This window comes from Ostrinia nubilalis, chromosome 14 (assembly GCF_963855985.1).
Source record: "Ostrinia nubilalis chromosome 14, ilOstNubi1.1, whole genome shotgun sequence".
Lineage (NCBI taxonomy): Eukaryota > Metazoa > Arthropoda > Insecta > Lepidoptera > Crambidae > Ostrinia > Ostrinia nubilalis.
The window spans coordinates 13,951,547-13,974,725 of record NC_087101.1 but is presented as its reverse complement, the minus strand read 5'-3'; the positions used below and the strand labels follow the sequence as shown (position 1 = coordinate 13,974,725).

The window sequence follows — 23,179 nt, the reverse complement described above, 5'->3', positions numbered from 1 at the left end:
TTCACGGCGAAGCGACAAACACAAGTCTTAACAGACGCTCCTTTTATCTGCCTTTCGTTCCACCAGCATATCCAATCAAGACAAATGATCATCATTCGGTTTCCACGGATTTAGCGTACTTCCTACTAATCGAAGGCTGAATCCTCGGAAGTGGGTTTACATACACGATTTTTGCACTTCATGCATGCTTTTAGACTAGTATAAAATAGTATAGTGGTTGGACAGGGTGTCATTATTGAACTATCCTTCGCTAGTTTCAATTACAGTGATTTAAATCAAGTAACAATGGTTAAAAATGTTATTTTCTGGATGGCAGCCGCGGTGTTGTGTGCGGCGAGTGCTTCTGTAAGTAGATTAATTACTGTATGTATGTATCTACTATCAGGATATTTATTGGCAAATAAAATGAAATGGTTGATACCACAGTTAACTGTATTTTGTATTTTTGAGGTCTCATTTCAGTCCCCTTGTTGGTTTCTCAAACCATTAAACCATTTCGTCTAAAACCATTCATGAATATCTTCTTTTAAATAGAAAACAAATGAAAGTATTTAAATACGAATAAAGAAATGAGTTTAAATACTATTTGTTTAAGTCCTCTTTTGTCAGTTACTTTTCGTTCTTTTTTAAGCGTTCCAAATTCGAATCAATTTTTGTTTCTGTCAAAATACGGCCATGTTTATTTTAATATCAGAGACAAAGCCAATACAGCATTATTAATAAAACCAAATAAGGCCTACTACAAGCGATTCTATTAGGTATACCGTCATCGATCATCAATCAATCCTATTCTCATTCCAGTCCCTGAGTGCAGACCAGCAGGCTATCATCCAGTCGAAGCTCCTGACCAGCGGCCTGTCCTGCATCAAGGACCACCCTCTGACAATAGCAGAGATTAAGGTCCTGAAAGACAAGATGCTGCCAGATGGGAAGAACGCCAAGTGCTTCTCTGCTTGTTTGTTCAAGAAGATTGGTGTTGTAAGTATTTATAGGGCTATGATCTGGACAATATTGGAAATAGTTATTGTTAGTGAGAAATAGTGATAGCCTCATAGAGAGAAACTTTGTTGCATCTATACTTAGTTTTTGATCCAGAGATGATGTAGATATCAAGGACTACTTTCATAACTTTAAAATTTATGTAGATGATGCCGTTCACGATAAACATAGATCTTAGCAAAGTATTCTGATAGTAAAGTTATTACAACTCTTTCTCCTAAACTTACTTAACTTTCAGTATGCCTCTAGGCCTAGGATGCGCGTCACGATTAGCGTTTATCACGTCATTTTATAAATTTTGCGCGATAAGCCGTCGATATTTGTCGTCTAAAATCATCGATAAGATTTTATCACCTCGATATAAAATATGTTAAGTGTGTATACTTTATTTCATTTTTTTTATTATATTGTTTACAGATGGACGACATGGGCAAATTCAACCCGGATGGCGTAAGGAAGAACGCGCAGCAACTGTTCAAAAACGACGACGAGCACTTGATGAAAGTAGAAGAAGTCATTACAAAGTGCTCTGCCGGTTAGCATAACGATAGCATGCAAACATTATTCATCTTCATCATCATCATCATCATCTTAGCCATAGGACGTCCTCTGCTGAACATAGGCCTCCCCCAATGCTTTCCATGTTACCCGGTTGGTAGCGGCCTGCGTTCAGCGGAAACATGATTAATTTTCAGAAATTTAAAATACGAGCTTGTTTTTACTTGTGTGTCCCGGGATCCGATGGAAATTACGGATTGAAAGAGTCCACCTTTTTAACCAGTAGACTAAGGAAAAGTCATCATCATTTCAGCCACAGGACGTCCACTGCTGAACAAAGGCCTCCCCCAATGATTTCCACATCGCCCGGTTGGTAGCGGCCTGCATCCAGCGCCTTCCTGCTACCTCCATGAAATCATCTGTCCTCCTTGTGGGTGGACGGTGAAAAAAATTAAAGTAGAGTGTCAAAATATTATTTAATTTTGCTACAGTTGTAAAAAGTATATTCTAATGAAAAACTTAATTTTATTATTTCTCAATTTCAGTGAATGACGCCTCAACGTCCGACGGTAACATGGGTTGTGATCGAGCGAAGTTAGTTTTTGACTGCTTAACTGGTTATGCGGATAAAGTAAGTGATAAGTAGATTTTAGCTACAGAAATCTCTGAAAATCAATTATAAAACTATCAGCTGCAGTTCCCTTAAGAACGCAATATAGAGTAACTACCTACATATGTACCCAATACTTATTATTCTCAGCCGCACTCATGTTGATTGTATAAATAAAACAATACAAATATGAATATATAAGTTCTATTATTTTAGAGTCCATGCCCATTGTACACCACGTTTTTTCAGGCGCATCGCTTCAGATCGCCTGAAAAACCTGAAAAAATAAACGCCATAATGCTTATACAAAGGCACATGCCCTCAATGTTTTTTTTATTTGAATGTGTATTTATAAAACATACTAAGAATAAAATGCATTTTCATTTACAGTTCGGCTTCAACATCAATTTCTGAAAGACATTGAAGATCATGGATACTTTTAGTTTTACCACAGAATAATAATAAGTACTTGTTTTACGTCCACATAAAATGGTTGGCTGTAGAAATTATTGTCATGACAGATATTAATTTATGAAATTAATTTAAAATAAGGTTATATAAATAAAATAAAATAAGGTTATAAATATAGTTTATTTTATTAATAATTTCATTGTTTTGCGGAATCTGTAAATACTATTAAGAATTTCAACCTAATAAAGTATTGTGTAAATAAAAACTCGTTTTGTTTCATAAATTTATTTTCTATAACTACTTAACATTGGGTTTCAATTAAGGTTTCATAGAATCACTATAAGTAATATGATTCATCATCATCATCTTCAGCCATAGGACGTCCACTGCAAATATTTTATGGAAAACCTTGAAAGTGGAGCAAAAATCCGAGAATCACGGCAGCGAACTTCCTCCGGGAGGAAATGCTAGTTTGTTACCATACTAGCTCTGTTTTAAGTTTGTGATTTAGTGTGATGTTGGGATCTTATGGTAAAATATTTCTCATGTTTAATAACTATCTATTTTAAGCTGCAAAAAAAAGAGTAATAGGCTACTTTCCTAACAATTAACTTTTAGTTTTTCAATTACACTATCAAAAAATATTGAACACGTAGCCAACAAGGTAACCAAGTAATTACGAAGTTATGATGCGTTGAAGTGGTTTTTATGAAGATGACCTACTCGTTTGTATTTACTTTGGTTGAAGTTCCGCGTGACTACATTTTTAAGAACACCTTGACGTCACGGGCCCCTTCTTTCGCGCTTTATCTCTCAATTTTCATTAGTTTAAAAAAGTAAAAATACGTGTCGAGTATTCTTTGATAAGTTAACCGACGCACTAATTCAAACTATTGCTTTTTACCCAGGAAACATCCCTAGGGATAGTCAAGCATACAAAATTGCACAAAGTGTAATTTTATTACAAATCTTCATAGTATGTATTAGTGTTGACGGGGGTGTTTTAGTATTTCTGTACCTATCTAATTGCTGGCCTCGTAAAACATTTTGAACTGGGCTATCCTCTCTTAGTTAGAGTTTTTCCAATGCGTTTCAATGATGAATCACAATACTAAATTGAACTAAAAGCGCCTTCACAAACTATGAATGTAAACTAGCCTGCGAAAAATTGCTTGCTCATGAGGTAGGTGACACAGGGTATAAGCAAAGCACTGACTGCAAAGTAATGAATATTGATATCATTTCATATCTGGATTAAAATGCAGTATATTTTATTAAAAAAAAAACAAAGTTCTATTTTAATTTTACAACTCGCGCTACTAAACGTTTCGATAACTTTTTTCTAATGCGAACAGCTAGGGACTGGAATTCGCTGCCTGCTGCTGTCTTTTCCGAGCACTATAATCCGGGCCTTTTTAAGGCGAGAGTCAATAGGCGCTTACAGGGCAGATTCCTGTAAGCGCTTATTGACTCTCGCCTTAAAAAGGCCCGGTACTATCCTAGACTGCATCTCACTTAACACCAGGTGCGATTGCTGTCAAATACTTGCCTTGTTATGCATAAAAACATTTCAAAATTGAATTGTATCATGCAGTGTATGAAAACGCTCTTAAAAAATGCTCTTCAATTAAAAAAAAACTGTACTAGGCAATTAAGTCAATCTGAGTAAAAAAAAACTACTAATCTAAAATACATAAATTTTTATAAATCGTGTTCAGACAAAAGTTTTTATTTTTATTACTTTACCATAAACACCCTGTGACTCCTACTCAAGAAAGTTGGCAAATTCTTTATTGCACACAAAAATTAAGATACCTAAGGCGAACTTAATGCCGTGTGGCATTCTCTACCAGTTAAAGGTTAACTGTTAAATTACTTACGATAATTTTATCATAATAATTGTTGTCTCTACTCTCTATCATAAATGATCGTTCGTTCGTTCGTTTCAGCCGAAAGACGTCCACTGCTGGACAAAGGCCTCCCCCAAGGATTTCCACAAAGACCGGTCATAAATCATCAGTAGTACCTATTTGATCACTGAGATAAGGTTAAAAAACGAAACAGTTTGTTTGCTTAACTTATTTAATATTTATAATATTTTAATGTCCACAATCCTATTTTATAATGCCTTCTTAACTAAATAATTTCATCAGGTTTCCATAAAAATCCCAGCCGAAGCGTCTTCTTCTTGTGTTTAGAAATCGTACTGGAACAAAAATATAAAAGTTATAATTACTCGTACTTTTTTGAATAATGGAATAAAGGAGCCACTGTTAATATAATCTACAATCAAGGGAACTTACATAAAAAGTAAAGTTGTTTCTTAGGGGCATTACTTTGGGACTACGAGTAGATGGCGCAGTACAAAATATCCAAGGATATTAGGGAATCTTTATTGTTACTACAATTTAACTAAATAATTAATAGGTTACATCTGCCTCACTGTATTTCCAAAATGATTTAAGATCAATGTTAAAGCTAACCTTTTCTGAATGCTCCACGAAACATTTGAAGACAAGTTTGGCGCGTTCACAGGCGTCTGCTCCGTCCACAACAGAATCTGAAAATAAACGTAACGTTTCAAATATTTTTTGTAGTCTATGGCCAAAAGGCTGCTGTCCAAATTCATACTACGAATGACAGATGTCAATTTGGCAGTAAACGTCAGTTACGCGCGCTTCATGGCGAGATTTAGGATTCAGTGGAGGGTAGTTGAACGGGAAAATGGTCGATCTGTTTTAATGGTTTTAATGTATTATTTAATGGACTTTAGTGTACAAATCTGGTGTTAATTTGTGTTCTAAAGTGCGGTGAAGTGATAAATATAAGAAAATATTGAAGCGCTTCGAATTCGATAAACAACCCGCTTAGGTCCCGATGGCATCTTGAAATAGTGTAAGTAGTAGGTATAATGTTAAGTATCTAATGTTTTTCTATGTAATTGTAGTTGACGACCTTCAGATTTCTTCATATTTGTATAAACTCAATGAAACACAAATACTATTGATATGTAACCTAGTTAGTAACATATTTTTGTTACAATTTTAACTATAGGATAATTAACTTTTATTACCTTTGCAGGTTTCTATGAAGTCTTCAATGGCTTTGAGCTCGTCCCCATCGCCGAAAATGTCCTTGGCGTTGGTCACTGCTGTTTCCCGGGACAGCTGGCCTTCGTCGTCTATCTGCAATAAAACAAGGTATTTTATTCAAAAGAAAATATTATTGTATTAATAGACCACCACCATCATCCTATACTCATTTTGTTCAGCTATTTTGTAAGACTGGCTTTGAAAAAAAAAACGTAAAAAGTGCTTAAAAACGAATTTGAATATGGAAGAAGTATTATCAACGCACAGCCCAAACCACTGGACGGATCGGGCTGAAATTTGGCATGCAGGTAGATGTTATATGACGTAGGCATCCGCAAAGAAAGGATTTTACGAAACTCCACCCCTAAGGGGGTAAAACGGGATCCACGCGTACGAAGTCGCGAGCGGCCGCTAGTTATTAGTATAGAATTCATTCATTCTTGTAGTTAACACTCAGGTCATTTATTGAATATCTAAGCTTCTAATAGTATGTATGTCGCAAAGAAGAGACTTGTCCACTTTAGCCACATAAGATAAACCAACTTACCAGTCCGATATTCTTGAGCACGCAGGCGCTGAAGCAGGCTGCCTCCTGACCCTCGGGGAACTCCCTGCTCTTGAAGGCAGCGATGACCTCCTCAGTGATGTTGTTCTCTTTGGCGCATTTCTCGCCAACCGTCTCGAAGGTTGCCTGGATACGGACCTTATGCTCTTCTGTTAGGGACTGGAATATAAAAGCATTAAGAAGCAAGAAGAAATTACCGTGGTCTCATCCGACCACTTAGGTATACTAAATGTTCCACGATTTAAGGACATTGTCCCACGTAACCGTGAAGTGAGAAAGTTGTAAGAGCTGGGTAGGTTCCTATGTCCCGCTTCAAGTGTCGCTCTACCATGTATATTTATACCACACCATCATGGTTCGACTGATCACCATGGGTCTATGTAGTAAGTCCAGATTTGTTAGATTCTGATGCTTTTTATTTCAATACTTGGACTATTATGAAGAACTCACTCCTAACACCTTCTAACTGTATTGTATTACCAGGCCTGTTCATCTCCGCGAGTTTACATCGAAAACAAAACACGCACGATGGCCCACCTACAGGATACTATTCGCCAAGCCTCACATACGAGCGAACATTGACTCACGCACGCGTATTCTTGTGTATGATGGAATAAAATAAAGAAAATGGTGTACTAAATACTGTGCAGTATTTAACTGCCTAAATAATAATAAAAACACAGAATGTACTTTTTTAAGTTGCCTCAAGACACTGAGAGCTAAATAAGTAGTTATTATTATTCATGATAATTCATGCTATAGCCTGACCAGGAACATAAAAACCCTGGCATAGAGGCGCGTCAATTGCATTTGATAGTGCAACACTGAGTACAGTCGTACCTGTGTTAAATTATTAGGCTAACTTTATGTATCAGGATTCAGGATTACGGGCTAATTTGATATTTTCATGAATTAACGAAAAAATATTATTATAGGTAACCTGGTTTAAATAAATTAAATGAAAACATCAATCGAGCTAGTAGGATTTATTTTATTATTCATCAATAATCAAATTCAGAATTTGAATATTCAACTGCAATGTCTGCTCATGAACGCTTCAAACTCGGTACTTCTTTCCCAATTCCATAAAATTCAACACTTAGAAAGTGACATAAAACTTTAAAATAGGTAGTTGAAACAAACCACAGCTAATTTTCATAGTGGACTGTACTATACGATAAACATGTCAGTCAATTTGACACCCTTGTCGGAAAAATTATTCAATGAAAATATTGTCCGAACCCTTAGTATTTCTCTTCGACAAATACTTAAACACATTGTGAACCACTTTTCTTTCACGATTATAAAAAGATTTTAGCAATTTAATTCACAAAATCAATTGCGCACATTTAAAATAAAGTTTGTTTACACTTTGACAGCAATAGACTGACATGCAAGGTGACATGTCAATGAAGTTTTCAGTTACTGTTGCCATTAAAAGAAATTAGTACCATTAGTTTTCCGCAACATGGCGAGGGTTTTTATGTTCCTGGTCAGGCTATAAATCATGTATTTCCTCCGCCATTTTCCGCAGTTTGGCACCTCACGTCACATCATTTACCGAAGTCAGCCCTATAGCTTCGGCGCAGTGCCGATCACTGACGTTTGTCAACAAAATGGTGCTTGACTCTTGAGACAGGCTAAATTACACCATATTGTTAATGACATTGAGCATACATTTTTTTAAATACCTTCGCGAAGTAAAACTTCTGTACGTAGTACTTATTATTATTCTGTGGTATTACGTATTTATTGACTTCATAACTTACCAAAGCCAACTGCAGAACGCAGGCGCACAGAACAAAGAAAACTCCACGTGTAGCCATGTTGTTTATTTATCACTTCTTCAAATGACAAAGTCCAGTAGCTAACTAAATACAAAACTCAAGATCCAATACTTTTATAATGGAACTCCCGAAGCGACATCCTGCATGATAGTGTCACTATTGGACACACCCAAATTGATTACACGAACCTTATTTCTCGGCTATTGAGAATCGCTGATGACAATTTGGAGAAGTACAAAGAATCATGACTTGAGTTTCGGGTGACCTTGAAAGTTCAAGTACTGACTCTATGTATGTAGCAGCAATTTCGAATAGATTGCATTTCATTATTGGAACTTTTTTCTGAAAGTTGGTGGATAATGGTTTGAAATCGTCTTGATGGTTGCTATTTTGACGAGGTTCTTTAGGCAATTCTTCAAGTTTACTGCTTAATAATATGTACCTATAGGTACTCCTTATAAATAATAAAATGTTATCGACCAAAGTTGTACATTAAAACCAGAGTCGTAACTTAGCTTATGTTTTGATTCGAAAGTTAGTCTCTACTTGGTGCTTAAAGTTTAGAAAATAAGTCATCATAATAATATACCTGACTTATTTTTGACCAAAAAAGCAAACTTTATAAAATCTTTACACATACTGACTCAACGTTTACCGATTGGGTTTTTATTGAAAGTTGTTGACCCCATCCATTCACGGGGATTTCCCCTAAAGAGGGCCAATTTAGGGCAACGATGGGAAAATTTCTGCGCACCAGAACGAAATCATGCCGTTCCAGCGTTTGCGCACGCTATTACTGTGTAGGAAATAACTTTTTCCATGAAGCATTTGACCACAAATGAACTACTAACAATATAATTATGTAATACCTAGATTAATTTAGGTGGGAAAGGATATTTACGCAATAAAAATTAAGATCAATGAGTACTTCCATTTTATTAAATTAAAAAACTAATTAAGTCATAATAAATCATATTTTCCATTATTCGTTCAGCCAAAGTCAAATATTATCCAATATTACATTGTCGAGATAATACGTACGAGTAAGTTGCGTTTATAGGTACATTAATTCAAAATTCATTAATTTTATTTTTGTGAAATATTTTTAGTTTTTTGATGTTTTGAGAGGTCTTAATAGTGATGATGCTGCAAACTTGTTCTTCATTAAACGTCGATGCCAAACTGCAAACAATAAATAATCAAATTAATATACTAGGCTAAGTATCAACATACTACCAATGGTTTCTTGAAAAATATTTTTTTCATTTTAATGTCTAAAAAGGCTTTGTAATTTATAAGGCACAAAATTAAGGACATATAACCTGAAAATTATCAATTGTTGTCAACAAATAACGGCAAACATTTATCTTCTTTAAAGATCCAGAGACAATGGAATGAATGCGTTATAAGATCTGCTGGATTTGGTTCGGGTGCCTTTTTCACGCCTTTCCATTTGCCTCAATTTACTTTGTATGACATATAAAATGATCTGTGCAGCTTTGAACATCTGCCGACAAATGTTTTTACGTTACGTGAATTCGCAAAGTCTGTAATAAATAAATTATATCCATAATTCGGAGACCGTATGGGTTTTTTTTTAATTTCACACTTTTTGGCATTAACAAATCATCCAGGGCTTCTGCACTTCAAAAATCTCTAGAAATAGGTACCTAAGATACAGCTATTTGTAATCTCGTGTCGTCACTATACCTATACATTGAAACGACAAGTATCCCATACTAGTTGGTACTGTGACGTCACGCTCAGCTACATTTTTCATAAAAAAGTTTATAAGCTTTCACTTTTTGGTTTCCAGTCTGATTTGAGACAATATTTTACAAAACTTCTAGGATTTAACTACATATTCTTAATTTATTAACTTTTATAATCCATGCATATTCCCTTAGTAAAGTATTTGTGTTTACCTTGGGTGCATTCTCCTTCATGCATTTGTACGCGCTAATTGCTCGCTCGCAGCCCTTCTCTCCGTCACTTACGGCTTCAGAGTTTACTGTAAAGGAAAATATAAAATAATAGTTATTTAATAAGCTTACACGATTAAATATCTGAGAGAAAAAAATTGTATCATTTAGGGACTGTTTAGGTTGTTGTTTTTGTTTAGGTTGAGTTGCACCACCTTAACTTTAACGGTAACAATAACTTCAACCGGGGATTTTGTATGGAGTTTGACAGACTTTTAACGTTTGCTACAGTTAAAGTAATATGGTGCAACCGTGGCTTAGTCACTTTTTTGTAGGAAGATACGGATTGATATAAATCTATTATCAAGGACGAGTGATACGAGTAAGAAACTCATCACTATCAAAGTAGAATGGAATAAATATTAAAGTTTTGAGTCAAATACTTAACAATTGGCTGGGTCTGGGTTCTTGACGCTCAGTCTTGAAGGAAAAAGAATTGATTGACTTACCAGTATTACACGAATGGAGATAATCAGCAATAATTTTGAGTTCTTCTTCGTCATCAAACACTTTCCTCGCCAAATCCAGAGCGTTTTCAGAATTCAGCATGCCATGGTCATCCATCTGTGAATTCATTTTTGAAGTTTTATAATCATGTACATTATCATTGGTACTCAAACGGTTTGGCTTTAACGCTCTACACTAGTATTATATTATCTATGGCTCTACATACATACACTTCTCATACAAATGTGTAGATACATATTACATACAACTCGCAACCAACTCGTAGTAGATACAAATTTTGGGTAGGGTAAACTAATTTGATTTTTCATTATTCTATTAATTTTAATTTTTAAATGTTACCATTGACCTCATAAAGGTAGCAGGAAGGCGCTACTATCCGGTCATTATGAAAATCATTGAGAGGGGCCTATGGTCAGCAGTGGACGTCCTATGGCTGAATTGATGACGATGATGAAGAGTTGGCATTTGCAATGTCGTATTTTGATGGTCTGTTACAACTTACCACACCACATTTCCTCAAGACGCAGGCTATGAAGCATGGGGCAGCAGGTCCTGAGGGCACGTTCTTGGCCCGCAGGTCGTTGATGTCCTGCTCAGTGATCGGGTTGTCTCCGATGCACTCGATACCAAGTTTCTCAAAGTGCTCCCTTATCACTGCCCTTTGTTCATTTGTCATGGCCTACATGGTGGAAAAGAAATATAAAGAAAATGAAAAGAAAAATATTTTTTAGTCTGACGCCCGTATTCACAAACATTACTATGAGGTCTCACAGTGCGCGTGGACGCATAGGGTGACACACGAACCAGTCACAGAGCTCTATTCAATGCTGTACGTCTGATTTGCTGCTTCACTTAAGCAAGCATCGTTTGTGAATTGCTTCAGATGAGACTCACGCCCGTGAGTCTCATCTGAAGCAATCGATATTTTTGACTAAAAATCTAGTTTAATGTTTATCTTTTCAATTAGAACAGTCTTCAGAAAACACACACATTTTTGGTATTAAAATATTTACTTACATTAACCGAATAGGAGGTCAAAGCCAAAAAGTAGAGAGCACACAACAAAACAAAACCACGAATCATTTTGTATCTTGACTTCACACCACCGAACTATTCAAAGGTACTGTTTGAATTTGGCATATCCTTCCCAAAACAAGTGGTTTTATAGTCCCAGATAATAATAAAATAAGCAGGTTCACAGACTGTGATTAGTCTAATGAAACGACTTTGGATGTAACATTGAAATACGTACAATTGATTATTACTTAGATGTATGTAATTTGCTCAAATTATCAGCTCGTTAAAATTGCAATGTGACAAACTGAAGAAGGAAACGCCTATTGTTAGAATGAACTTTGTACATCCTCATACATAGTTTAAGTCAAAAGAACTCAAAAAGAATGATAGGTATTAAGTAAGTTATGTTTGAAAAAAGTTTGGAGCACCTCAGGGTTCTACAGGGTGTTAGGTAAATGGGTATATGAGCCGACACTAGCCCATGTTAACATGGTCATATAAATGGTATGGTGAAGACAGAAATTTGATATCATCATTTTTAATTTTTTTAATTTTCATACAAAATAAATTTTATAAAATCCGATGTGTATGAAAATTAAAATACTTAATTAAAATGAAGATATCAACTTTCTGACTTCACTATACCATTTATATGACCATGTTAACATGGGCTAGTGTCGGCTCATAATATACCCATTTATCTAATACCTTGTATAATGGGTCCTTTACTTTATTTCAGAAATGTTTTGTTTAAAATGACAATTTCTAGAAAAAAGTGTAATAATAATACGAGAAAAGTAAGAGTTTGTTTTGTTAAACGATCATTATTTGAACCCTTTTCATCAAAACGGCAAACACATTGCGAAACAAACAGTTCATCACTGCATGGCCATTAGCGATTTACCTACCTCATTTCGCGCTCATAAACCAGTGATGGTGACATTCCCATTGTTACCATCAATTTCATGGTGTGAATGGACATGTCCAATATTTCCCCATTCATAAACTTTATAATAGTTTTGAGTTTATATAAATGCGTTTACACAACTTTACACCTTGTTATTGCCATTTTTAAATCATCGGGAACAGTTTGGTGTGGAAAGATGTTTGCTCTTGTGCTGAATATTCTATTTGTTTCTTCTTTAATTCAATTGAACGTTGAGGTGAGTAATATTTTAATTACTATGGTTTATCTTCTTGAAGAAAAAAATCTTAATCACTTTTGATGTCGGATAATTTCTGTTCCATTAGAAATGGAGAGATGAAGGGAAAGATTTGTTGCCGATTTTCAAGTTCCTAAGTTATAAATACTGCAGATCTTTGACATCAATATTAGTATACCGATCTGTTATTAATTCCAGGCGGATTCCCAGCAAGAATTACAGAAGCAGTATATGGCCGCCCTGAGAGAATGTTCCCAAGAATATACCCTTTCACCTGAGGATTTAGAAGAGCTGAAGAATTCTAAGATGCCCGACAGTGAGAAAGTTAAGTGTTACTTCGCTTGCGCCTATAAGAGGGCTGGTATGGTAAGTGATTTCTTCTCCCTAACCTTTTCTTCTATTCATTTGCCTCTTTCAAATCCAATGTAAATACGTTGGATTTCCGGTATCTATGTAGTTAGGACATAAAGCCTGTATGTTCGGATTACAAATGTTTTTACAGTTGATAATGGTAATTAATCTTTCCCTTATTTGGTAGGTACCAGGGATGTTATGGATATCCGTAACCGTAACCGAAACTTTCGGATATCCGAAATAAAAAAATACCCGTAACCGTAACTGAAACCGGTATAATATTATTCCTATTATCCGTAACCGTATCCATAACATCCTTACTAGGTGTAGGTACATACTCGTACCTACTTCATAAGTCGTTCAAATGGCAAATTGTTTAAAATGTTAATGCTATCTATTCCCAAACTCAAACAATTCATATTATTATCAACACAAAGGGTTATTGAATTAAAAAGGTTTTCCTGAAACAAATTGGCTTCATTATAGACCATTTATTTTAGGAAAATTTTATGAAGGATGAATATTATTTATTTGAAACTATAGTCAGGTCCATAGGTCACACGTATGACGGGACTCCAAGGTCTCTTACAGTGTACTAATTTCACGGTGCGCGGTGGTCATAAGTGGCCTCGCCTAAATTGTGACTAAATACGTTGCCGGTACAGTGCCTGTCTGTTTGATTTTATTTTACCCTATACCATTGGTTCCCAAACTTATTTGAGACGCGCTCCCTTTCGACCATACAAAAAATTCCGAGCCCCCCTCCTCCAGTCTAGATTATTTATTGGTCGTATCGAGCAGTCTGGAATGCATTCTTATACTTAAGTACACAGATGGCCCGCGCCCCCCTTTAAAGGTCTTTGCACCATGCCCTACACCAGAATTTTGACTTCTCGCTTTAGTATCGGAATGGTCTTGTAAGGAAAAAGGATCGTCTTACGAAGTAGTAAAATAAAAACAAGTTATCCTTAGATACCAACCGGCCAATCTGGAAATAATTTAGGGAGGCCTATGTTCAGCAGTTGACGTCTTACTTATCATAGGACTCCTAAGCCTAAAGTGGTGTTGATAATGATCCTTAGATTAAGTAAGCGAATGCTAAATTTAAGGAACTTTATAGATTCCAATATTATGCTTTTTCCTTCTAAATTGCTACTTTGCGACTTCGTATCGTTGCCGCGGACGCCATATTGAGAAAATAGCGTTTAATAGCAGATTTTTGATAGAAATTCGGTATTTCAACCATTCCAAATTCCAGAAAATAATTACTTGCGAAAATAGGTCTTAATTACGTCATCTCTGATGTTTGTAGATGGACGGAGAAGGAAAATTTTGGGGTGAGAACGTGAGGAAGATGTCTTTACAGCAATATGGGAATGACGAGAGTGTTGTTCAGAAGATTAACCACTTTATTGACGCCTGCAATAAGGGTAAGTTTGCTATAGAAATATTTGAGAAAAGCGTAGTTGTCTTGAGCATAATAAGATGGTCAGTAATAGTTGTTATAGTCTGACCAGAAGAGGTAAAAATGGGAATATTTGCTGAAGATTGGATTCAGCTATGTGCTCAATACATACCCTTAGGCCAGACTGGCCTGGCCAGTATTACAAATTGATTCAAAAGTCAATCTGGTTATAAGCGGAATTTTAATATTTTTATGCTTAAATCTTTATTAATATCGTAATATATGAGTCTAATCCCGGTGACTAATGCCCGTATTCACAGGCATTACTCTCACAGTGCGCGTGGACGCACAGGGTAACATGCGAACCAATCACAGAGCTTTATTCAACGCTGTGCGTTCAATGTGCTACTTTACTTAAGCAAGCATCGTTTGTGAATACGGGTGTAAGGGACAAATTATATGCTAATATCAGACTTCCTTAACCAAATCTTCTGCTTATTTGCCTCTGGTTTAGGGAAGATTGTTCTTGCAGTGGAAACCGAATGACCTGTTGAGGACGTAGGGTCATCGTAAAAAAATATGTATATTTTCAGTGAATGAAGTCCAAGTCAGTGACGGAGAAAAGGGCTGCGAACGCGCAGCACTCATGTTCAAGTGCAGCAATGAGCATGCTTCCGAAGTAAGTATAAAGATAATAAAAGTATTAATGGAATCTTAGCTGACTTTATTATCATCAGTTACTGAATGCAAATTAGTCTTTGAAGTACGAGACACTAAAAATTCAAGTCTCATAAAAATGACACAATTATGTATTTTTAAGTATTATTTATCAGATAAATAAATAAATAAATAAATCTTTATTAATTTCTTCATAAGTAAGTTTCCAATTACATATACTAACAATAAAACGCATTTTTTAAACAATATTACTTATTGTGAAGACTGGTGCTTGATATGGGTTGAGACAACCTGTCAAAGATTTCTACTTGCTATTGTAGCTCTAGATACAATGACAAATAGTTGAACTATTTGTATTAATTCTGTTTTTTTTTTTATTTCAGCTTGGATTCATCTAAGAACACCAGACAAAATATTTTAATTTTTTGATATTGTTGCCTGTACGGATAATTTCACGAAATAAAATCATTCGCCAATTATGTGTAATAATGAATTATGAATAATAATAATAATTTATTTCCGGTCCCAAGACACTCATATAGAAAATAGATCTTTAAAATTTATATTATTACATTTCAGTTAAGATATTCTGATCCATTTAGCCCGTCAAACATTTAAATAATATCAAAAAACTAATTAAACAGAAGAACATAAAACTCATTTATTATTTGCAAGTAGGTTATTTAAGAAGCGCTTTTAGCCTTTTACCCGTCCCATTATAATAATAAATCCCATTATAATGTAGTATAATCCTTAACCCTACCACTGTTATGGACATTAAGGCCAGTGCTGAGAAGAAGCAGTGCAAGAAACTCAGTCAGAGCAGTATAAATTATGGAGATCTTCCCTCCATTGCAACCTTTAAGAAATGGAATGATCCTGTAACAGACAATTAACAATTTCATATACTCGTGCAAGGTTATTAACATTGTTGAAAATCATACCTACCTGGGTTCAGTGTGTGTGTACATCAGGCGGTCATGACTCTCCAACTTCATTTGTTGAAATAGGTATAGTTATGTAGGTATTTAATTTGAACAATCTAATGATTGATAATGATGACAAAAATAACATTTGTTTAAAAGGGACAGGCTTATTTTCATGGATTTAAATTATAGTATTATAGTAATTTCGGTTTTTATATCAAATTGGTTTTAAAACAGATCCTGCACGTATAAATACAGTGTCGTATTGCTAAACATTTAAATTGAAATTGGATTTAAAAGACTCAACTTCCAAAATGATGCGGATATTGTTTGTGGTTTTGGTATTTGGAGGATATAGCTATGTGAGTATTTTACATGTTTTAATGCACTTCTTTAAGTATCTATTACGCAATATGTGCAATATTATTATCTAAGAAATCTTTTCTAAATACTGGGGTAAGTTTATTCAGATGTATAAGAAAGTTAGGTCAAATGTGCTCATACCTATGTGTATTCATATAGCTAAGTTATTATTTTAAGACAAAGCGCTTCAATGTATAAATTGCTTGTACAATAAATTAAAATGTCTTTGGGTATTGCTTCACTTTTAGTAAGGTATCTATTGGTTGTGATTTGGCTTCCAGGCTCTAACAGAAGAAGAACTCAAGGCAGAATTCACAAAGTTGGTGATGAAATGTCTCAAAGACCACCCAGTGGACATGACTGAGCTGACCGCCCTTCAGAAGCTGGTGATTCCCAAGAAGCCCGAAGTCAAATGTCTTCTGGCCTGCGCGTATAAACTGGATGGAATTGTAAGGAAGTCATCAGCATCATCATCATAGTTTTTTTTTCTGGCGTTAAGAGTCACCTCTCGATCTAAATATTTTTAAAATAACTTAGAAAACATCATTATAATTTGCAGCCATTGTCGTCCACTGCTGAACATAGCATAGGCCTCCCCCAATGATTTTCATATTGACCGGTTGGTAGGGGCCTGCATCCAGCACCTTCCTGCTACCTTTAGAAGTTCGTCGTAATTAATATTGACGGTTAACTAGGCCTGGCTGACATAGCTCGTAGAATTTCCCAAATCTAGTGGCAGTGGGCGGGGCATATAGCTTGTAGAGACGATGGCCATTGGGGCAGAAAAGTTCTCGAGTGGCAACTACGGGCCGGAAGACGTAGCGTGGGCAGGCATCCTACTAGGTGGATTGACTATCTGGTAAAGGTCGCGGGAAGAACCTAGATACGGGCAACGCAAGAGTCGTTATGGAAAGCCTTGGGGGAGATCTTTGTCTAGCAGTGGACGTCATTTGGCTGAAGCTATGGACTATGAATTACTTATAACTATGATTGAGCTTGCATGCTCGATCCATTAAGATAGTTCTTTCGAAGTAATCACGGACGTTGTCTCTAAGGACTTATTAGTTAACTGTTCAAAATCTAATTCGCATAGATACCTGTATAATCATGTAGCAGAGAATCGTAAGCAATTGGTGCGACTTCGTATCTTAAAACTCTGTTTATCTCTACACAAAACATGTCGATAAATCCTAAGTAGGTGCCCGTACTCCCTCCCCAACCCGTCTGGCCAGCGTGTGGAGTGAAGGCTAAATCCTCCATTTATTTGCCTCTGGTAAATTATAGAGGGTCGTGCTCCTGCAGTGGAGATGGTAAATTAGAGAGGGTCCTGCTCCTGCAATGGAGACTAAATGACCGGATAATGAGGTACCCGTAGTCTGAAGAGCGATATATGATTTTGGCTCTAGGTAGGTACCACTGATTCTATAGAAAGAAGTCGAAATAGCACGTAGTATTGAAAAATCGATCAACGTGGATTAGGGGAGGCCTATGTTCAGCAGTGGACGTCCTATGGCATAAATGATGATGATGATGATTGAAAAATGAAGATGATGTTCTTTATATTTAACTTTTGCAGATGAACGACAAAGGTCTCTATAATATTGAACACGCTTACAAAGTGGCTGAGCTTGCCAAGAATGGCGACGAGAAGAGACTTGAGAACGGAAAGAAGATGGCCGACGTGTGTGTCAAAGGTACTGTTTTATAATTTTGACTTACTTTCTTACTCCTAAGCCTTAGCGGCCTTTCGAGATATATGCTTTTTTGGCAATCAATTAGTACATTTTAATAATCTTTGTATTTCAGTCAACGATGTTGAGGTCAGCGACGGAGAGAAGGGTTGCGAAAGGGCAGGGCTTATGTTCAAGTGTGCAGTAGAAAATGCGCCAAAGGTAAGGTTTTACATTAAAATTATTAAAAAAATCGACTAATACAGTAGAAGTTTCACATTTACTACTTCGTACATACTAGGATTTGCTAATTCACAAAGTCATATTTCGTAGATTGACAGCTGGCGACAGTTACGCACAGCTTATATTTCCTCTCCTCTAATTTTGGTGGAAATAATCTGCCAGTAGTTATCGCCGCACATCTCCTCTAGGCCTGTAACTGATGATTTTACTCTCCTAAGCTACAAATCATATTTATTTTAGACTAGCGACCGCCCGCGACTTCGTACGCGTGGATCCCGTTTTACCCCCTTCATCTATCTTACGCGGTTTAGATTTTTTCATACAAATGTTTTTTCCCGCTAACTCCCGTTCCCATGGAAATTTTGCAATATCCTGTTGTAACTAAGCTTTAAGTTTACTAAGATACCTGTATGCCAAATTTCAAGCGTCTAACTTAAGCGGTTTAGATTTTTTCATACAAATGTTTTTTCCCGCTAACTCCCGTTCCCGTGGGAATTTTGCAATATCCTGTTGTAATTAAGCTTTAAATTTACTAAGATACCTGCATGCCAAATTTCAAGCGTCTAACTTAAGCGGTTTAGATTTTTTCATACAAATGTTTTTTCCCGCTAACTCCCGTTCCCGTGGGAATTTTGCAATATCCTGTTGCAACTAAGCTTTAAGTTTACTAAGATACCTGCATGCCTAATTTCAAGCGTCTAACTTAAGCGGTTTGGATTTTTCACACAAAAGGATTTTCCCGCTAATTCCCGTTCCCGTGGGAATTCCTAAGTATACTATAACCTGCCCAGGAGTATGAAAAATAATTGTACCAAGTTTCGTTAAAATCCGTCGAGTAGTTTTTGTTTCTATTAGGAACATACAGACAGACAAACAGACAGACAGACAGGCAGACAGACAGACAAAAATTTTACTGATTACTGATTGCATTTTTGGCATCAGTATCGATCACTAATCACCCCCTGATAGTTATTTTGAAAATATATTATTTCATGTACAGAATTGACCTCTCTACAGATTTATTATAAGTACAGACAAAAATTATCTTCCCAAGCACCTTCAAGTTTGTGCAATCTGGTAAACTCAGGACATCACAAATGCTTTAAATTGTGTATTATTTTAAATTTAATTAATAAGCCAGTGCAATTCAGGGATAATTAACACATGTATTTATTTTCAGTTCGGATTCAAGCTCTAGAATACCAGACAATCTGCTACTATAGCTTGGCATGTAAGAAATAAACCACAGTGACCAAGTCGATAGAAAGGATTAAAAACCTATTGAACAGGCGATACTTAATTGAAATGTTTTTGTAATGCTCCACATACCTAATTAAGTTTTAAGATGTTACAAATAAATACTTACAATTAATATTCTGGAATATTTTTTTATCCCTAAACTGAAGAAGAGGTGGCTTGTAGGCTCCCCTTTGAATATTGTCTTGTCATAAACACTGCTTACTATGTTTTAAATGGCAAAACTTCCGTATTTAAAACCAAACACACGTGTAAACGTATTAAATAAATTACATAATTTCATACATAGATTATGATTTCAAGATATAAGTATTTTATAATAATCAAAACCTGAAATGTAATAGATGAAGTATAATAGAGATGGGTTATTATTATAATTTATTTTATAGTTTACCTACCTACATACAAAGACTTGATTTTTATCTAAAATTAGTCATTTACATGTACCTACATCAATTATTTCCAAACATAGTATAAATTGACAAAATTTTTGATGAATATTCATTCCAAAAACTAATATTGAAGAAAATCCATCATTATGATACAGTTATTTTTTATTGCTGTGGCGTTATTTAGTGGATATGGGAATGTAAGTAAAATATACAATATTTATACTTTTTAAAATGGTCTGGAGAATTCCAGAAATTGCTTTTAAAGGACGATTCTAGGACTGCAGCGAATCATTCTAATTGAAAGTTAATAAATGTGTCCTTTATTTTATAAACTATCAGATGAGTTATAGAAATAACCTATTTATAAATTACAGGCACTGACCGAGGAAGAGATTAAGGCAAACTTCATCAAGCTGATAGTGCAGTGTATGAAGGATAACCCGGTGGAGATGATAGAGCTGGTCAACCTGAAGCAGCTGATCGTCCCCAACAAACCTGAAGTCAAGTGTCTGCTGGCTTGCGCTTATAAGATGGACGGCCTGGTAAGGATGTTATGGCCCTTATTTGATTGAAAATATTTTGTAACGAGATGTTCTCAATGATTAGGTCCGTTAATATTCGACGTGAAATAAGATTATGCAACGATGATGATTATGATGTTGAACAAAATGTGGAACGAACGATCCACATTTTGTTCAACATCTTAATTTAAGTCAGTAAATTTTTTCACTTTCCTTAAAAATCAAAATCAGACTGATCCAAAAGGGGTAATCTCATGATTTTTTGAGGATTCTATATTGGTACCTAGCAAAAATATGTAATTTCGGATCGGACTTTAAAATTTTGTATAGATAGCTCATTTCCATTTTAATTTCCTATTACTGAAGCACTGAAAAACTCTTGGAAATCTTCCATTTGGGTAACGTAAGACCGCACCATAGGCAATAAAGAATTATGTTAAGAAAGTCAATAAACTTGTCACTGTGAATTCGTACTTAACCCTAACATTCTATATTTTACAGATGACTGACAAAGGTCTCTACAATTTAGAGCACGCTTACAAAGTGGCTGAGCTCACAAAGAATGGCGACGATAAGAGACTGGAAAACGCAAAGAAGATGGCGGACGTGTGTGTCAAAGGTAATACAAACAAATCACTATCGTTATTAAATTTTTAGCGTTAAGGTCGCATCTCCTTAAGCAGTTCGATTTTTTCAAGTTATTTATAATTTTCAAATCACTATCGTCTATCCTTCCAATGATGGATATTAAAGAGCACCTTCTCTACTATAAATATTAAAGAGCGAATTCGTCAAAATAAGTATCTAGAAAAATCTAGAGAATATTTTTTATCACCAACATTGTTCTTTTAGTAAACGACGAAGAGGTCAGTGATGGAGAAAAAGGCTGTGAAAGAGCTAGACTGATCTTCAAATGTGCTGTAGAAAATGCACCTAAGGTGAGCTTAACCATTAATATAAATTGCTAACTAATTATTTTTAAGCCCAATGGGGGTTTTCTAATCAAAACGACATGTTGACACCTTTTTAAGCCCTTGCTAACGATGTGCTAAACTGCTAATAGTTTTTTTGAAGGTGTTAATTTTTTTGTCAATTTTTTTAAAACCTTGTGGAATTGTAACTATAATTTTTATTTTATTTTCAGTTTGGCTTTAAAATAAAATGAAGAAGACCGAATACATCACAATAATAATTTAGGTAATGTTCCACATAATATTATTTAAGAAGTTATATTATTAATTAAAATGGTAAACAATCTACATAACTGTTATTTATTTCATAATCTGAAATACAAAATTAATATTATTAAGACAAATAAATACTGAGAAACTATACTTCTTTATGATTAAATAATACATATAGTTTCTCAGTATTTATTTGTCTTTTAATAATATTAACTTTATAGTTGAAGGTCAGATTTCACATACTTCCTTTTATTTATTTTATAAACTCACTCAATGCTAAAAAGCGGCATCTATCGGTTATTATGAAAACCAAACGCGGCAGTGTTCGCTTGCTGTTTACTAAACGCAGGTTAACTAAATGTTAAGGTTCTTGTTTTGAGACAGATGGCCTACCCACCCTTAAGTTACATCTGTGTATTTTTTTTGGTCGAATCTTTATTATCACAGAGTTTTTTTTAAACTAAGGCAAACTTAACTCTAAACAAAATAAAAATATATTATAAACTTATTTATTACTCAAAAATAAAAGTGTATTCGTGAGGCAAAGAGGCGAGGATGCTGGCTGTGTATTTGGAAATTAAACTATCACAATAAAATACAAAGATTATAGGTAGATCTAGATAGATAGTATTTTGCAGTTTAACATATTAAAAGGACGGTCTTTGTTACCTACAATCTACATCAAGACTACATTTTTGTAGTAAAATATCAGCGTTTATGAGTAGCTTGATGTGCAGTCGTCCGTACTTACAAGACACCTTGCTAGTAATTAATCTTTCCAACGACGTTAACCCTTATCTTTTGTTTTTGGATACTCTCAAAAACATCACATCTGTCAAACCATCTGTCGTTTAATGATTTCACGTCCGTTTGAACAGGTGAACTGAATATACACTGGTAATAATACAGTTCATAATTACGCCAAAGAAGAAACCATTTACGAGAACTAGTTCAAAAATAATTAAAAAAAAAACTACCAAGTTGCTATTAATTTGTAGCTGTATTAGCTATGTTGATGTGTGACATGGCTTAAAATTTACTAAAACACAATTCAAGCGTAGAAAAATAATCGATATTGGACTTTAATGCAAGAATGCACAAATATGCGTTAATATCAACACTGCGCTCATTCTACTAAACACTTTATCGCGACGCAGCAAGGATCAGAATTACGGTATCGATACCGGCATTTCACGCACACGTGCGCAAAATAAGAGCAAGTTTTTCAACACACCCCTGCGCTTGGGCATCCGTCCGCACGCACACAGCTAGACCTAAGCAACCAACTTCATTGATCGAGCTCTCAGTTACTCGGCTGACTTCACTCCCGTATGATCCTAGTGACGTTTGCCCAAACAATTGACGTGCCGCATTTGTTTTGTCAATATTTAACTGTTTAATATTGATTGTTCGGTCTCCAAATTGTGTCATTGTTGTGTTTAGTGCTGTTAACATTGTGCTAATTGTCTAGTTTGTGATGTGTGATTGATCTTGTGCGAGTTCTGTTTTTGGTGTTCTGTGCGTGTTTTCGGAATTATATTTCTTGACTCGGGTAAGTTTTTAAATTAATCAAACTAATTTACAATGTGTATCA

General features: G+C 35.2%; 5 protein-coding genes across 5 annotated transcripts in view; 3 read left to right on the top strand and 2 right to left on the bottom strand.

Moving 5' to 3' along the window:
* Positions 1–23,179, top strand: part of LOC135078232 (uncharacterized) — a 154,524-nt gene that overhangs the window by 84,166 nt on the left and 47,179 nt on the right. The window lies entirely within an intron of this gene.
* LOC135078356 (uncharacterized) lies at positions 159–15,503 on the top strand. Its single transcript, XM_063972953.1, has 12 exons — positions 159–345; positions 802–978; positions 1,417–1,534; positions 2,043–2,128; positions 2,498–2,516; positions 5,600–5,658; positions 6,161–6,326; positions 12,447–12,592; positions 12,791–12,958; positions 14,259–14,376; positions 14,945–15,030; positions 15,413–15,503. Exons 1-12 carry the CDS (start codon positions 286–288, stop codon positions 15,425–15,427), a joined length of 1,218 nt encoding a protein of 405 aa, XP_063829023.1. The 5' UTR covers positions 159–285; the 3' UTR covers positions 15,428–15,503.
* On the bottom strand, positions 4,604–8,132 carry LOC135078243 (general odorant-binding protein 28a-like). Its single transcript, XM_063972843.1, has 5 exons — positions 7,945–8,132; positions 6,158–6,334; positions 5,592–5,703; positions 5,002–5,078; positions 4,604–4,724 (listed from the first exon to the last, which is right to left on the bottom strand). Exons 1-5 carry the CDS (start codon positions 7,999–8,001, stop codon positions 4,713–4,715), a joined length of 435 nt encoding a protein of 144 aa, XP_063828913.1. The 5' UTR covers positions 8,002–8,132; the 3' UTR covers positions 4,604–4,712.
* LOC135078238 (uncharacterized) lies at positions 8,882–11,542 on the bottom strand. Its single transcript, XM_063972839.1, has 5 exons — positions 11,430–11,542; positions 10,915–11,091; positions 10,394–10,508; positions 9,888–9,973; positions 8,882–9,144 (listed from the first exon to the last, which is right to left on the bottom strand). Exons 1-5 carry the CDS (start codon positions 11,493–11,495, stop codon positions 9,127–9,129), a joined length of 462 nt encoding a protein of 153 aa, XP_063828909.1. The 5' UTR covers positions 11,496–11,542; the 3' UTR covers positions 8,882–9,126.
* On the top strand, positions 16,252–21,632 carry LOC135078249 (uncharacterized). The gene is made up of 8 exons (XM_063972850.1): positions 16,252–16,317; positions 16,600–16,767; positions 17,895–18,012; positions 18,125–18,210; positions 20,255–20,422; positions 20,903–21,020; positions 21,254–21,339; positions 21,546–21,632. Exons 1-8 carry the CDS (start codon positions 16,270–16,272, stop codon positions 21,564–21,566), a joined length of 813 nt encoding a protein of 270 aa, XP_063828920.1. The 5' UTR covers positions 16,252–16,269; the 3' UTR covers positions 21,567–21,632.